Source organism: Pseudonaja textilis, chromosome 7 (assembly GCF_049901715.1).
Source record: "Pseudonaja textilis isolate UNSWEBS1 chromosome 7, rPseTex1.2, whole genome shotgun sequence".
Classification (NCBI taxonomy): domain Eukaryota; kingdom Metazoa; phylum Chordata; class Lepidosauria; order Squamata; family Elapidae; genus Pseudonaja; species Pseudonaja textilis.
The window spans coordinates 42,764,924-42,783,126 of record NC_141996.1 but is presented as its reverse complement, the minus strand read 5'-3'; the positions used below and the strand labels follow the sequence as shown (position 1 = coordinate 42,783,126).

Below are 18,203 nucleotides of genomic sequence, written 5' to 3'. Positions count from 1 at the left end.
CCTCAGACAGTTCTGGGGCAAAGTGGTTGGGACCCATGTCCTTATAATGATGGACAATGTGGCAGCCAAGGTGCACATAAACCATCAGGGGGGAACCAGGTCCAAGGCGCTTATGCAGGAGGCAGAGTGGATAGGTCTTTGGGCAGAGAGGTACTTCTTATTTCTAAGGGCAGAGCACATTTCGGGGGTTGACAATGTACAAGCAGATTGGCTAAGCAGGGCCAAGATAGACCACTCGGAATAGCGTCTCCATCCAGACCTATTCAGGGAAATGACTGGGATTTTCAGATCCCTGGTTGTGGACCTGTTTGCCTCCCCAAACAATGCAGAAGGGATCAATGCCCTTTGGTGCCAGTGGCCAGAGGGTCTTTTGTATGCATTTCCACCTCTTCCTCTCATTCCAGCTGTAATCAGGAAGTTGTTGGCGGACAGGGTGGAGGTTTTACTCCTGGCCCCCATTGGCCCAAACACCCCTGGTTCGTCGATCTGGTGAACCTGTCAGTGATCCCTCCATGGAGGATTCTCCTGTCCAGGATTTTCCTCAGCCAGGGGATGCTATTGCATCCAGAGCCCTGTTGGCTTCAGTTGGCCATATGGAGATTGAGTGGGGGTCATTAACCAAGGACAGCTTCTCTTCTAGGGTCATAGATACTATACAGGCATCTAGGAAAGCATCTACCAATCACATTTATGATGTTACTTGGAGGATTTTTTATACTTGGTGTAATAAGACTAATCGTTCGGCCATGGATGCCTCTATTGGGGGCATTCTAGAATTTCTGCAGTATGAGTTGGACAGGGGGCTCTCATCCAATACTCTTCACAGGTAGTGGCTTTGTCTTCTTTCTTATCCATGGGGTCATTGGAGTCCGTTTCTCACCATCCCCTAGTCCACAGATTCCTCAGAGGGGCATCAAATCTGAGTCCACCGGTAGTCCACAGGTACACTACATGGGACCTGTCCAAAGTCCTGCAGACTCTTATGGGAACTCCCTTTGAGCGTCTGAGATTGATTGGCCTTCGATTTCTGACTATTAAGGTGGCCTTCTTGGTGGCCATCACGTCGGCTAGAAAGGGCGTTGGTACCTACCTGCTCTCGGTTAGAGGAGACCTTTGCATTTTTCACCATAACAGGGTGGTCCTGAAGCTAGATCCCACCTTTGTTCTGAAAGTTAACTCTTTGTTCCATAGAGCACAGGAACTGGTATTACCAGGTTTTTGTCCAAATCCAACTCACGAATTGGAAAAGAAATGGCATGCTGTGGATGTTCGCAAAGCATTGAAGATATATGTAAAAAGGATTTCTTTGTTCCATAAAACAGAATAGATATTTCTTTTCAACTGGCTTCATTAGGGAACAGGGTTTCTCCAACTACAATGGGCAGGTGGATTCGATCCTGCATATCCCTGGCTTATGAGACCCGGGGGCTTCCCATGCCCAGTACTCATGGCTCACTCCACAAGGAGTACAGTCACACCAGCAGTTTGGGCTACTCAAGCATCTATAAAGGAGATATGCCGGGCTGCCACCTGGTCATCTCCTTCCCTGTTTATCCATCATTACCATCTGGACATTTTTGCCTCGGCAGATGTGGCCTTTGGCACATGGGTGCTCCAGAGTGTTATATTGAAGCAGACAAAAAGGGCCAGACCTAACCTCCCAAAGGCATGCCGGCTTTGGTAAGACCCACAACTAGTCTATCGCAGCAGTCTAACAGAGAAGGGACATTGGTATAATTACCTGAGAACACCCTTTCTCATTCAACTGCGAGAGAGTCTAGACCAGGGGTGGGCAACTATGGCCCTTTTATGAATTATGGACTTCAACTCCCAGAATTCCTGAGCAAGCCATGCTAGCTCAGGAATTTTGGGAGTTGAAGTCCACAAGTCATAAAGGGGCCATAGTTGCCCACCTCTGGTCTAGACCCACCCTGAGGAGGTCTGGTAAAGGAGTGGAAAAGGATATTTTAATATTTTTCAGAATACAACAACATCTGTCAAGATTCCTTTGCTGGAAGCTAGGGTAACCATAGCAATGGTGGCAAGGTTAACCATTTGGCAGACTCAGTCACCTGACAAGGTGGAGACATCCCACAACTAGACTCTCTCACAGTTGAACGTGAAATGGCATTCTCAGTTATTATAACAACACCCCTTCTCACACTCTTTCCTGATTTTACCGTTACTCAGCATGAGTACATCTATACCACTGTATTCTGTTCCCTGTCCATTACCACAATATCTGCTTGACTGTCCGTCTGGATCTGGAAGTGCCACAGGATTTTAGCCTTCTTATTCTCTATGAACTTCTGTGGATTCTCCCATCCAGACTTGGGAGGGTATAGCCCATATACTGTGCAGATATTCCTGTATGCAATGCCAGCTAATTAGTTATGCCTTTCAATGTATGCTGTTCCTGCCTGCATCTTCCATCCTGCCTCTATGTGATAGACATTTCTGAGGCCTCTCTGAATAGCCAGAACTTATAGCCAGAGTCCTATCTAGTGTGGTAGATCCTTCTTCTATACATCTGGTGCCTGCCACCTGTTTTTGTGCTTCTATTATCCGTGCCTCACTGCTGTTTTCTAGTCAAGCTTTTTCAAGTCACTTGTAGGGTTTCATAATCTCAGCTATCTGTTGATAGTACATTCCATTCAGGGTCTTGTCTTGACATTGCACTTCCTTTATTTGATCTTCCTGCCTCAGACATTTTCTCAACATTTCATCTTTGGGTACCATCTTTATTGATGAACTCCTGGAAGCTCTAGGTTTCATCCATGGTAGTGACATTCACCCAATGCCCCCTATCCTCTTTCCAACTGGTGTACAAATAGGGTTGAAATCTCCATACATTGTGATAAACTCCCAGGACAGTTTCTATCTCCTTCTTTAGACAGCTCATTATATGGGCAGAATATCTAATGACTGGCAGAGCATTTATGATTTTGTGGATATTTTTATTTCCACATAATCAGAGTTTGCTCTTCAATAAATGTCTTTTCCTTTGATGATACATGGATACTGTTGACTTCCTTGCTTTATTGTGCTTGCCATCTGACTTTGGGATTACAAGCTACTTGCAGCTGTCCTGTATGTCTAGTAATTCCATTTTCAGCAGTCTTAACTACTTTCCCTCTCTTGACTACTATCTGGCTACACATATTCAGTCCAAATGATGTTCTAATGTCCTCTCTAGATGTCAGGTGGATCAGCATATCAATATCTGTTTTACTCTTAGTACTCAGCTTAATGTCATCCATGTAGAGAGGTGGTTGGTGGTATTCCACTCTTGAACTTGTATCCATATCTAGTTCTTGTGATTATTTAGCTAAGGGAGTTAAAGCCTATGCAGAGCAGCAGCAGCGGAAGTACATAGTATCTATATCTAAAGCATTTTACTGCTAAAGATTCACTGCTTACTTTCATTTCTAGGATGCATTCAGGTATAAAGCTTGGTCAATACATCAACATTTCAAGCTTTATTTATTTTGCTCAACCAAGAAAGTGAACCTAAACAACAATTTCCCCTGAGCATATAATGAACTACTAACAAAAGCTTCTCCCCCTGGAATGGAGTTCTTCAACAATTAAGATGTGAATAAACAACGGCCTATTCAAAGACTGTATATCGTACAAGATACATTATTTTAAACAGAATTAAGTAAACTGTAACATAACTTTGGAAACAACATGTTTGATCCTTATTAAAACTGGAAAGTGTTTCACAAACAAGTTATATGTTTTTGTACTAATAAGATAATACGATTGTGATTTCTGAAAGTAAGGTTTTATAAGTGATTCCTAACCCTTGCAGGTTTTGCTTACTTATAACAATGCATCCTTTTAATTACTTCCATTGTTTAATAATTTTGTATACTTTTCATATTACTTTTATTTAAAATTATCTGCATCTTTTTAAATATTGGAGCTAGATTTTAATTATAGTAGAAGTCTGAATATCAGTTTTGTGCTAGAAAATTTAATCTGTTAATATAATATCTCCTCTAGATAACACATATTATTTGGGACAAAACCAAAAAAATTGTAGCTGTTTTCTCCCTTTTCAACCTTATTCAGTAAATTGTCAGCTTTAAAACTATAAAACACTGGCTCATGTATCCTCAAATACTAAATACATAAGTAGAGATAATATCAAATATATATGCCTGAACATTTTTTCTCTACCAAAAAAAACCTCCAAAAAACATTGTGCCTCACCCTATCCCTCCAAAATATATTTCAATTTACAGAGGCTTCTATTTAAAATTTTCTATATTGTAGCTTTTCAAAAGTGGAATGGTGAATTATTACTTTGAGGCTTTTGCAGCAAGCTTTAACAAGTACAACACAGAAGACTAGTTACAGCAGATGTCTGGGTGGAGTAGACAAACCTCAGAAATGCTGTACATTCAGCCAGAAGTTAATATTTGTGCCAACATCCTCATCATATGCCCATCACATGCATTTTTAAAGAGCAACAACATATGCCATGTTCGATTTTCAGAAAATAAACTATGTCAAACAAATTCTTCATTTAATTGGCAGGAATAAAACAAACATTCATGAATTAGATGTTGATTGCAAGTCAAACTACTCAAGTAATGAAACTGTGAAGATGTAATGAAATGGCTGAGTTAAAAAGTTGGCCTGCATACATGATGATAAATGAAGCTGCTGTGTGGATTGTTTTAATAATATGGAAATAACTTCTCATGCTATTTTTTTTCTATTCTAAGTGTTGCTCTAGGACTTATTATGGTGATACAAATCATATAAACAAACCGTTAATGAATAATGGGCCATTATATAGTATAGCCTAAATGCAGTAAAATATTTTTTTCATTGTAAACTTGTGATGGCTTCTATAAATCTGTAATGCCAATGAAAATATCCATCTATTAATGGTGATTTACTTCTTTTTCTCCACTTCAATACAAAGGGAAAAATAATGTTGAAACATTTCATTTTTCTTCATGTCATTTTAATTAGTTAAGCCTCTTTCAAATAGAAAGTATGTACTTCATTAGAAAGTTTTGAAGATCAAACTAGAAGTTTCAGGATTGGATCTTGAGATTAGTAAATATGGTCCAGCTTTAAGGTTACATTAAATAAGCTTACATCTCCAGAACTATGTGACTAAAGGAACTGCTCATATCTTGATATCTGAGAAATCCTGGGGCAGTATTACATAACAATTAAGTGACTTTGTACATGTTTGAAAATCATACTCGGAGTTCCCATCAATAGTTTCTCATCAAGAAGAAAATAATGAATACAATACCTCAAGATTCAGTTCTGGGCCCTGTCTTCAATATTTTAATTAACTAATGAATTAGGACAAAAAAAAAAAACCTTCCAAACCTATATATGTAAAAGCAAAATACCACTCACGCATCATCACAAAATCTCCAGAACTGTAAAGCCTACAAACTTGAAATTTGGCACGTATGTTCCTCTTGGCTTCTCGGTGCTCACCAAGAAAGGGTTTTTCGAAATGACATCAGAGCATTAATATTTCCTATATTATTATTAACACAATCTGATGCTAAGGAGTTCTACTCCACTCCCCACCTGAAAAGAAATCTGTTCCAAATGCAAAATACAAGCAGAGGAGAGGAGTTTCAGTTTCACTTTTAGTTTCATAGCACCAAGCAGCTTTAGTACAGAACAGTTGAGCTAAGCCACGCCCAAGCTACTTGCTGTCTCCTTCCTGCTCACACAACAAATACTGTTTAAGTTTCCAAATAGCCCTCAACTCTCTCACACACTGACAGGACACTAGTCAGATGAATGCCAATGGATGCTGGTAGGCAGAGACAGAATTCCCCACCCCTTATTTTCCTTCCCCAAAACTAAGCCTGACCACATAGTTCTGTAGTAAAGCACGGTGTCGAGCTAGTACAGATGATACAAATACTTGCTTAGGACATCTAAAATCCTGAAAAACACTGAAAAATGAGAAAAATCATGATATAACTGATAATAGCAAATTGAAATTTAAACAAATGGGAAGTTCTTCACTTAGAAAATAAAAATTGTATACTAGATCCAATTCCGAACACTATACTTTAAGAGAGATTCTGGAAAATTGATTAAGTTTCAGAACAGAAGAAGAAAGGACCAGAAACTAACTCATGTGGTAAATTAAGAGAGTACCATGATTGCATTTTTAAGTTCGTAAAGCAATGTCACATAGAAGAATGTTAACAAAGTAAAACAAAACAAAACAAAAAACATCATTCCTGAGAGCAGGACATGAAATAAGGTATTTGTGCTACATGAGGGCAGAATTTTATTGAATGTGGTAGGTAAGTATTTCATAAAGAATAATAACTGTGAAAAGTAGAACCAAATAAATGCTGGGCTCCACATGTTTATGTTAATGGGACATGATTCTGGCTTCCTTCACTGAAAAATAGGTAAGACATAATGCCTAAATAGCTGCCTACAATTACATAATTTTCAGATTTTGTGAAGAATGAAAATGAGCCTTGGTGGCACAGTGGTTAGAGTGCAGTACTGCAAGCTATTCCTACTGCAATTTGGCAGATCGAATCCCACCAGGTTCAAGGTTATCTCAGCTTTCCATCCTTCCAAGGTGGGTAAAATGAGGACCCAAATTGTTGGGGACAATATGCTTACTCTGTAAACCGCTTTGAGAGGGCTGTAAAGCACTATAAAGCAGTATATAAGTCTAAGTGCTATTGCTATTGCTATATCCAACTATAGAATAAAATAATGTGTTTGCTCGTTTATGTCTTTGAGTCAAGGTCATCCAGCTAGGTCATTCCTAAAGTGAAAATAACTCACAGCTTTTTAGCCTTGTGCCTTAATCACTACACCAACTTGTCTCCCATTTAAACAGAATTTAATATACTTTAAGCATGATTAGGAACAGCAAAAGAAGATTTTTAATAACATTGTGAACAGGATTGTAATTTTTAAATTAAGCAAAAGAACCCAGAGGCTAAATTTACAACATGTTTGGATTTAGGTTCAATGCTTATGTTGTATTAAATTAAAAGCAAAAGGAAATCAAAAAAGGGGAAGTGGGAATGAGGAATCCTTTGGCATACTGTGATATTCTTTGAACGGTAAAATCACAATTTATGCCAAATAATGTCTTCTTAAGGTTCTTTCAGCATCTCAAACCCCAAATGCTTATCACATATAGGCATATGAGCTTGCTTATAACATATTTATGATGAGGCCCAATTCTAACACTGGCAGAAAAGCCCTTTTGTTCTTGAGTGTTCCACAAATCATTGGTAAAGGCATAGCTGCACTAAGCTTTGAATATGTTATTTATTTATTAATATGCCATCTATCTCACTATCAAGCAACTCTGTATAATTATATATTAGATTTTTATTGCAATTTCCAATTTTCCCTTTCATCTTTACATTTTAGTTTGATGCATGTTTCATTTCATTAAATCCATCTTTAGATTGTCCTAGGCACACATTAGGTGTAAAAGCATTCTGTATATTTTTAAAAGCCTACAGAATGAACAACCAGTGATATGCCTAAAATGTGATTAGCATCACACACCTAATTCTAAAAACAAATTAAATTCTTTCAAGATTCCACAAAAGTCTTTGATAAAAAATATAAATCCTTACCCACAGCTCATCTGTTCCCTCCCTCCTGCTGAAAGCTTGACAAAAAACAGAAGTACAATTATATTACCATTGTAATTCCATGCTAACAGCAAAATGAGATCATGTTCATTTCAAGTTTTTAAAATTTTGAATGTGTGAATTTCCCCCTTAGAAAAAACTAGACAGCAGAAGAAAATTTAGAGTAAACACAATGTTTGCTACTTAGTTTTTTTTTCTTTGCAACTTCACAAGGGAAAGAGGAAATGAATTTTAATCATCGGCATAATCTTTATATTTGTTGTTTTCTTTTAATTTAAATTCTCTCCTTGCCACAAATAGAAACTAATATTTTTAAAGTTATTGATTAAAAATTAATTATAGAAGACTACTGTTATATTATGAAAATACTGGCATCTGCCATAACAATGCTTTCCCTTTAACTATATTTTTCTTTATTAATTTACAATACTCACTGCTTTAATAGACACATAAGACTGATTCAAACTTTCAAAAATAGGAAATTCCTTTAAACATTTTGAAGTGATTTCCGCCCTAGAATCAACAAGCTGTAAAAAAGCACGCACAGCAGGTATATAGCTTGTAATGAAGAGATAATATATTAATTACAGATTATAAAACTTTTGTGTCTTTTTGTGTTTTAGTAAAGTCCCCATTGAAAAGCATTTTGGAAGAATGTGCCAATGAACTAAAGAAACAATTGTTAAACATATATGAAGTCAACATAAGCATTCTGCTGCTATTTTGACTAAAATTGTATTAGTTCATTTCCTAGTGAAAAGTCTATTCTTGAAAAAAAAAGGAAAAACCTCCAAAATGTCATACAAACTTAATCACCACCACCACCAAAAAAACCTGGGAAAGAGTTCAAAGTTCCTGACCAGCATATTTTAATGCAATATTGATTGCTGTCTAAGAATTGAAAACTTAATATTTTATACTGACATACTATCTTCATATCATTCAGACATGCATGCTAAAGATAGAATGGTAAAAATGTGTGGCTAATGTTAATGCTAAATTATTGTAGCATCAGATCAAACAATAATTTAGTATTAACATTATCCATTTATACTTGATACAGATCTTGTAGCTATATAATTCCTATTGGATTATGTAACAGTGCAGTTGCCACTCTATAGATATTCTGGAAAGCCTGCAACCTGGCTATTTGCTCAAGTCTTGGAATACAGTGAATGATAATTTTCTGTTTGTAATGTTTTAGGTTTTTTTTAACTGCTCCTATTTGATTAAAAATTATTTTTGCCTTTTTCCTGTATGTTGTCTCTCCTATGCTATTCTGTTATTGCAAACTGTCCAAAGTCAGTATCCAAAGAGAATGAATAAATATATTAGATTTAACATCCCATTTAAAGCAGCAGATTAAAATCAGAATAAGTTGCTTATTGAATATGAGGCAGTAGTTTAAGCACTTTCCCTGTATACAAGTATACCGAACTTTACAATGGAAGGACACTTACCAGTTTTATACAGGTGGGCTCTGCTCAAGGATTACTAATAACCCAATGGTCCATGAGGTAGGACAAATGACAAAATGAGTGACATAGAATCCTCATTCAAAACTTATCTATTTTGTCCTTGCCTCATTAGATGTGTCTGCTAACTAAATAGCCTTAAGGTCACTATCACATAGGGACTTTTTCTTCCATGCTAGGCAAGGACATCTAAATAGGAAACATGTCATTACTACTTTTACTCACAGTAAAATTATTAATGTTGTAATTGGCTGATATATTCATAGATAGAAGAATCATATACTGTTATAGGTATATCACTAAAGATGCTACCTCATTTGGGTAATGAAACATCAGCAAGAACACAACCAAACTCAAAAAGCATCAAGGACCTGTCATTTCAGCCTGAGCTACAAATATTATCCTTTACTGAAATCATATGCTGTTTTACACATCAAAATACATTTAAAATTTCTCCCCTGGAATAATATTTATCTACAATATATTTCTCTATTCTGTAACTTTTACCCCAGATTAGGGTAAAATACCAGTTTAAAGATATGGAAACAGGTGTTAGTTTCCATAAAGCAAAGTCAACTTTTGATTTATTGGGTGCGGTACTGAGGATCCCAGCAGGTGTATCAGCTTAACCAATATGATGTTTCACAGTGAAGTTGCACAAGTTGAAAAAAGAGACAAAACAGATGTATAAATGGACTAGGATGTTCTCAGTATGAAAAATTATACAAGCAGCGATATTCACTTGATTAAGCTAAACTTTTTATATCATAGTTGATTCAGGGTGATTTAGTTATCTTACTGGTAGTCAAAAGATATGTTGCTTTTAGTTATCATACTATTTATTCCTAATGTAAATTTAAAAAAATTGAAGGTTACAATAAATATTGTGTAAGCACCTCTCAGCAATGTAGTCAAAGAAAAATGCAGCTCTCTCTCCCCCCCCCCCCACCTCTCTCACACACACACGAAAAACACATACATCCGGAAATATATTCTGAACTCATAAAGTTGCAATTATCTAGATATGATTATGGACTACTTAACTACTAAAAGGCAGCATGCATAAAACGCTTGCCCTTTGAAGCAAATGAATGTTGTAATTGTAAACAATTTATATTTTAACATTGTTACTTAATGACACATTGGAAAAACCAAAGTTTCCTCTAATTTATTTAGGACCTAATTAGGTATGTTTATGTTTCTGCTACTGTATAGCAATTTATTTATATGAATTGACTCAGAAAAACTTCTATTCTTGTGTTGGAGACAAAATAATATTAGAATCATGATTTGATTGAATTACAAAAATTGATACATTATAACAATTTTCCTTCTGTGAGAATCAAAGATATAGCTTATTGATCTATTAGATTCAATAAGTCCTATGGATAAAAGCAGGCCCCAGAAGAAAGAGACATGAACCAAAGTTTTCAGCTAGGATGGTTTCAAAATATACCAGAACTATTTGTAATCCTGCTGAGCCGTTACTAACTGTGAAAACATATTTTTGCAAAGTATGCACTTGGATAGATAAGTTTAAAACAGGAACAATGAAATTGTTGGAAATGAGGAACTGAAAGTAACGTACACAGGTGTTTAAGGAAAGTGACAGTGAAGTTGTGAAGCATGTATGTGGTTAGAAGAAAAGTATAAAGGATAGAGTTGGAGATCAGCTCTGGGCCTTTGATTTATGGCAGTCCTTGCAGGACCTACTGTATGTCATTGGACCCCATTGCAATAGCTTATTAATATAAGTGTATTATTGCTATTATATCTTTTATATCTATTTATTTCTTATGTTCCAAATTATTACAAACAATAAACCTCTGATCTTAAAGTAAGAATTTTTGTTTGGGTTGCTGTCTGTTTCTTATTGGTATTTTTTTATGACACTTCCTTCTGGTATAAAAAATAGCTGAATTAGGTACATTTTATGCATATTTTCTATCATAATGTTAAAATGGAAAGATAGATAGATAGATAGATAGATAGATAGATAGATAGATAGATAGATAGATATAGACAGACAGATAGATATAGAGAACTTTTTAAAAAAGTCTTTAATTTACATGGTTCTGAGCAAAGATTTTAAAATAATGGTTACTGATTTGCATTCTTTGCTATTATAATAAAGTTGTGTAATTAGCAAAACACAGCCAAAATAAAATTTTGACCTGGGACAATTAAGGACAAGAAAGGTTTACAGCAACAAAAAAAATGTTAACAGAGATTTGAATTTATATACTACCTTTAAATCTCTTCACTGAATTTTTTAGATTAGAAGAATAGAATAAAATAGTCCAGTAAAGATAAAAGTAATAAGGGATCAATACAAAAATTATCAAGGATAATTATGTCAGTCACAGATTTTTAATTAGCAAGAATATTTAAACTTGCTCCCTTACCCTAACTGAAAAACAATAGTTAAGTAGTATTTTTTTCTATATAAATAACACTTTATAAAGCATAATATTAAGATAGGGATGTCAACCTCAGGATCAGTACCTCAGGCACTTATGGGCAATACATGGGGCATTTTACTGTTAAAATTTGCTCTAGTGTTTGCTTCATACTAAAATTGCAGAAGTATGGAACTACATCAAGTGGTTTTGGTACTGCGAAGTTTGTGAACCCATGCAATCTATAGATTAAAATGTAATTATTAAAAACCTCAGTGTATATCATCTTGACCAATTATAATTCAGATGAAATTATCAGTTTACTCATAGAGTTATACAAATATGCTTGTAAAGAATTCAGGATCTCTTGTTAAGGATACTGACAGACACAAATACTGTTAAAAATGCTTTGTTTCTATTATTTCTCTATATAATATTTTAAATAATATTTTATTTTATATGTTCAAACCTGACACTCAATTTCCTCCTAAGAAATATTACAATTGAGGTAAATGATAAAATACATGAATATATTGCTTGAAAATATACGTATAGTTGGTCTTGCTGAGAGAACTTTTACCTGATATTCTACAAATAGTCCCCTCTTCTTTCACTGATCTGCATGCAATTCTCACTAGGAATACATTCCACTGAGTTCCAGTTAGAATGTAATAAATTCTATTACTGCCTACAAGTTTTATTTCCATAAATTTTTAGCAAATACATAGTGGGTTAAAATTACATCACAATCTGACCCAAAGAGTTTTCAGTATGCTCTAATTTTATCCATAACAAAGGTAAATCAGAAATAAAAATTTAAAAAATGATAAATTATCCAACATTTAGATGTTTGCATTTACTGTAAGGGAATTACGGGATAAATATAAATCTTTCAATTTGGAAAGTTCATAGATCCTATCTAGAATCCCAATCTATCTATACATTCACCTAGCTATATCAATCTATATTTTGAAACACATTAGAAAAAACAAATGTCACAACAACATCTCATAACATTTCTATAAAGAAGGACTAAAAATATGGAAAGCTTTTTTAAATTTTATAACTATGCCACTTTGATACCAGACTATGTTGTCTAAAGAATTTCTAATGCTGATCAATTATTTAAAAAAACAAAACAAAAATGATTAATAACCTTTAACCTTTAATGAAACTTTTCATTCTTAACCATATTTTATTCATAATTCGCATAAAAACAAACTTGAAAAAAGGCAAAAAAAAAAAAAACCTTGATCACAATGAGACTTGACTATAATTTGAATCAAAGAGCCAAGCCAATCTACTTTTTGTTCGGGACTGATTTATATTCAACCTTGCGGTTAAAAACATTCCATTAAATAATGGAAATTCCCTAAACCACATTACTCAATAATTTAAGGGAAAAGAAAGTTTCAACTAGTCACCTGTCCTGTTTTTGCAGAGCAGCAGCCAGCTGCCCCATAAAACAGTAACTCTATCCTATGGGTTATTTCCTATTGTGCACGTGAGAAATGGTTCGTTTTCTCTCTAGATTGTTCTTATATTTAATCTGGGATTAAATATGGGATTATAACAACTGAATTATTTAACACTTGTCAGGCTGCCAGACAGAGGTAGAAATCCATGGTTATTATTCAGGTACTATTTTTAAATCCAGCTTTTATTATTTTTATAAATAACTCAAAGCAGCAAACATACACAATACTCACCTTCTCCTATTTCCATACAACATCAACTTTGTGAAATGAGTTGGGCTGAGAGAGAGTGATTGGCCAACCATAAAGTCACGCAGACAGCTTTCATATATAAGGCAAACTAGAACTCATACTTTCCAAGTTTCTAGCCTGATCCCTTAATCACTACACCAAATTGGCTAAGAAGATACATTCAAGATGCAATATTCTGATTATTCATACACTAGGGCGTTTCATATATTCTTTCAAAGTAACTGCATATCAACATGTGAACAAGGTAAATCTCCGCAAAGGTTCCAATTTGCTTAAAAGAAGACACAGGTACAAAACAATAGGCTTTACATCCATACAGAGTTACAATACTTACAGACATTAATGTACACATGGTTCTGTGAGCACTCACAGCCTATGCTGCAAAGGTAGATTTGATCCAAGCAGAAATTCTTTAGAAATCCACTTCTTTCAAGTGCTGGTAACTCACAATCAAACTGCTATAGGACTGAACTTTTACCTGGCACTAAACTAACGTAATTAAACTTGCACGTATATATTCTTGTATGTATGTATAAACACATATACATACACACACAGATACATACATATCCATATGAATATATAGTGAGGTCACTTTTCTTTATCCATGACAATAATCCTGTTGCCTCCCTTTAGCAATTTAACACACAGTCAATAAAGATGTGTTTCAAAATTGTCTTCCTTCCAACATCTTTTTCCCCTCCCCTTTAACATCTCTGAATCTAATGTACAGCTACGTACATCATAGCAGCATGGAAAAGAGTTGTAAAGTTTTTATGCCTGCTTTAATTATAACTTTTGCATTCATAAAACTGTGCTTTCACCAATCAGAGTAACTGATATAAGCAAGATGGAGCTGAGAAGGGTGGGGGGGATAATAATAGTTTATGCTGCAGATACACACCAACTTTTTATTCCTTGGCAGAAAAGTGCCTTAAGGTACCATGTTTTAAACTGTATACATTCTATAATAGACGATTTGATTGAATAGCCACAGGATAGGACAGTAGCACTAAAATCCTGAAGATTTCTGCACTTAAGAAGATAGGCCTAGAACAACCTCTTAGATGCTTATTTAGTATCCAAACTGGGCTGCCCAGTGGGAAGGCACCAAACCAGTTCTTCTGGTGCCAAATGCCTGCCTTTATTTCCAAACATGGGTGAAAACCAGATCATGTGCTTATCTAGTTGGAAAGAGAAGGAAAAAAGCTAGTTACCCCAGTAAATAGGATGTTATCTCAATCAGGAAAAAGTGAAAAGATGGTGAAGAATAGAAGTTGCATAGTTTATATAACATAGTTAAAACTTTAAAATGCTCACTCTTAGACAATCTGAAGTTTACAATGAAATATTTTCATAAATCACCCATTGTTTCCAGATTCAAAAACTTTCATCAGGTTGTACTTATAATATTAGTACGAATCAATTGTTTCATATTGCCTTATTTCTCCGAATTGAAAACAGGCAGCAGAAATTTAACCGGTGGAATATTAAAAAGAATCATATCGGGATCAGGGATTACCTGAAGAAAGACATATCAATCCAAAGAGACAGACATGAACAAACTCTGCAAACATTGTCTCCAGGTGGTGGAGCCTGTCGATAGTCTCATGCCAAACGGGAAAGCTGATGGGAGAGGGGAAAGGGGAAGACTTTTCCAAAAGCTTCCAACACTATCCGATTCATAAATCCAAAATCAGCTTAATGTAAAAGCAGCGGTGTCCTAAATCATCTCTAAATCGATTGAAGAGAATTGTCCCGGCTTCTCAACTGGAATTTCTATTGTCAGAACGGCGAAGAAAAAAAAGAGTTCAGCAGCCCAAAGCTTTGTTTTCCTTTTCCTCCAGGTTATCCCAAAGGGGCTTCCCCGGAGCGCTGCGGGACCATCCGACAGAAAGCGAAACACAAAAAGCTTCGCGGTTGTTTCCACACTCTCCGTTGGAAGAACCGAAAGCCAGCCGGGTCACCAGCGGCCCGGAGTGCGCGGCGGCGGTCTCCAGGATCTTTCACGGGACACTCAGAAAACGGGTCGCGGAGACGGCCGCTCCTGGCGAAGAGTTGCTAGCTGTGCAGTTGGGCGAGCGCGGGGCGGAAAGAACACGCGCTGCAACCGTTGCTCGAGCAGGAGCAGGAGCAGCAGCGATCGCGGTGCGTCCCATCACTTGAGGCAAAGAGCCTGGACCGCGAAACAAAGCAGCCTCATAGCAGCCACAACGACGGAACTGGTCCTCGGATCCGCCACCATTTAGGTCCAGCCGCTCGTTAGAGCAAAGAGCCTGTCCGGGGTTCTCCGTCTTGTTACTCAAACGAAGATGGACACAAAAGAGAGAGAGACAGCCCAGACAAAACTTCCAAGAGCCGCCGCCTTTCCCTCCTCCTCCTCCTCCTCCTCGTTTTCAAGCCAGCCCCTGGCAGAGAAAGAATGTAGTTCCACACCGCCACTCTGAGGGGCCTGGTGGAAACCTTTCTACGCTTGAAGTTTCAGGCATCGTAAGGCATGCATTCGGCGAAGCGCCCAGCGGCTCTTCCTGCCTTGCTGCTTGCAGGTCTGAGACTGCTTCGGGACACCTTAAAGGCCCCCTACTTCCCGAATTGTCCCGAAATACGTTTCAAACACACTTTGAATGGTGCAGTATTTCTCCCCTTCCGTTTATTACGACGTGCCCACCTAATTGGAAGACGAAGGGTTAAAAACTTTCTTTTTCTGTAATTGGATAACAAAGGGCTCCACGTTTGGGGATACCTCGACTGGCTCGGAAGAAACCATTTTTTTTGTACTATCATTTCCCCAGTGCTGTACTGTAAATGGAACATCCCAGTTTAGGAGTTCAAAAATTCCGTCCGGGTAAAAGTTGTAACTCTTTAATTATTTTCAAAGCTGAATTTGAACACCCCCCCACCTCAGAGAGCAACACAGGTTTTTAACCAGACAGAAATCTCTTAAAAATAACAAAACACTCAGAAATAAAGGCAAGATCTGTTGCTATGAAACCTAAAAAGTTTTATATTCCTCCCCCAACAGTCATAGAAACATTTATTCAATCATAGAAACATTTATTCAGAAATTCCCATGGAAGCTTAATAAGTTATTGGATGTTGACATTCAAGTCAATATGTATAATATTGCTGTTAAAAATGATCAATTATACAGAAAGATGCCATGCTAGCAAAATCATAACCATAAAAGAAGAAGAGATACTATTCTTTTGCTGGTGGCAATTTCCTCACTAGTGATTTCCAATTCTTCAAGCATAGTCTAAATATGACTGCAAATAAACAGTAAGGAAGGCTAGTGCTCCTACACTAAAAACAGAATTGCTTCATTCCACAGACCTATGCCCCCCCCCAACCCAAAAAAGAGCATTGTTCTGCGCCTCTTTTAAAGCATCACTATAGGATGAACATTAATGAATTATGGTTTAATTACATACATATTGATTGATATATAAATGATGATGGGTTAGCATCCAACTTTAAATTCAATTCATAATTAGATTGGATAATTTTCTATCAAGTTAGAAAATCACTTTATTACTTTCATTACCTGATTTTAAGTCCACTTTGGATCATATTGTACTTCTTATAGACAAAACTTCCCACAGAATTTATGACAAAGTTAAATTTTCAGTGTCTCTATTAGCTGGGAAGCATGGAACAGTTTCCACACATCAGAAAATATAGAAGAGGTTAGAAAAGTTGGTGGGTAAGTAGGTATGATACAATATAGTATGTTTCCTTTCTGGCTCATATTAAACTTTGGTTGGAAAAAAATAAAGTTGCAATGCTTGTCATGAAACAGAGGTGAACATTTTGCATAGAGGTTCATATTTTACAAACGACACTTTTATAATATTGTACAAAAACTGGGAAAATCCAAACCCTAGTGACTACTAGGTTGGATCCTTCGATCTAATGCTGTCCAATTGGGAAAACTATGACTCCCTGAATTTTCAGCCATTTCTTGAATTATAGAGTTATGTCATCAAGTTTCACATGCTACTGAACACATTTAAAATTTTGGAGAAGGCAAACTGGCACCTATACTAAATGATTTCTAGAGTTACTTCCAATTTCTAAAATGGTTACCACACTATAGATATGGCCAGGTGTTGTAATTTACCAGAAGGCAAACTTTTCTCTTGCTTCTTCTAGCTTACCAAATACCCTCTACTATTCTAGCTGATCTTTCTATGGCTGTGTTTGTGCTCTTTTGCTATGGATAGGCATTTTTTAAAAAAATAAGAGCTGACAGCATCAATAATTTTCATGTTCTATGTCTAAATCTAAATAGTAGAAATGTTTAATGGTATTCCTGAAAATAAATATGATGACTAAGATTTTTATTTTGCTTTGCAGGATGCTGCCTTTTATTTTATTCATTGATTTTAATTAAAAAATAATCCAGAAAAAAAATTAAATGTCAGGAAAGATAAAAGAAACCTAGAAGGCATTAATTAAGTTATGTAAGAATGGATTTGGCCAATCTGGAGTGCAGCAGGTGGCACAGGTTGCTCCAGTACTTATTTATTTATTTGTTTGCTTGTTTATTTAACATATAAACATATAATTACATGCTATTTTAATAACTGTAGATATATTAACCTTTAAGGCTTAGTTTGCACATAATAGGTATGCTATATTATTCCGCAGTTGTTAATAAATTCTGCAGAAATATATGAGACTTCAGAGAAAATAGCTATCTAACCTAGAAGCCAAGTTGTTGCAACAGAATAATATAAAATTGTGCAAGCTAAGGACAAATCATAACTAAATTGAATAAAAATTATAGGTGTTTCTTCTAGCAGGTTAGGACAGTCTCCAGTCCAAATTTCAAGCATGAATAAGTTTACTTCAAAAATTAAGGTGAAGCTCTCTTTGACAAATGCATTATTCACATAACACTAAAAGGTTACAACATTCATATATTTATATCATCATAAACTTTAGGCTGATTTCTCTGTT

At 35.9% G+C, this 18,203-nt stretch overlaps 1 protein-coding gene across 5 annotated transcripts in view; it reads right to left on the bottom strand.

Annotated features, from left to right (window-relative positions):
- Positions 1-18,203, bottom strand: part of ROBO1 (roundabout guidance receptor 1) — a 311,709-nt gene that overhangs the window by 225,131 nt on the left and 68,375 nt on the right. For 4 of the 5 annotated variants that reach the window (XM_026700668.2, XM_087937500.1, XM_087937499.1 and 1 more), the window contains exon 1: positions 14,764-14,954. The exons of the other annotated variant lie outside the window; for it this stretch is intronic. In XM_026700668.2, the coding sequence (XP_026556453.1) occupies positions 14,764-14,818 (55 nt within the window). In that variant the 5' untranslated portion in view covers positions 14,819-14,954. Of the gene's footprint in view, positions 1-14,763; positions 14,955-18,203 lie in introns of those variants that run through there. 5 annotated transcript variants of the gene reach the window in all.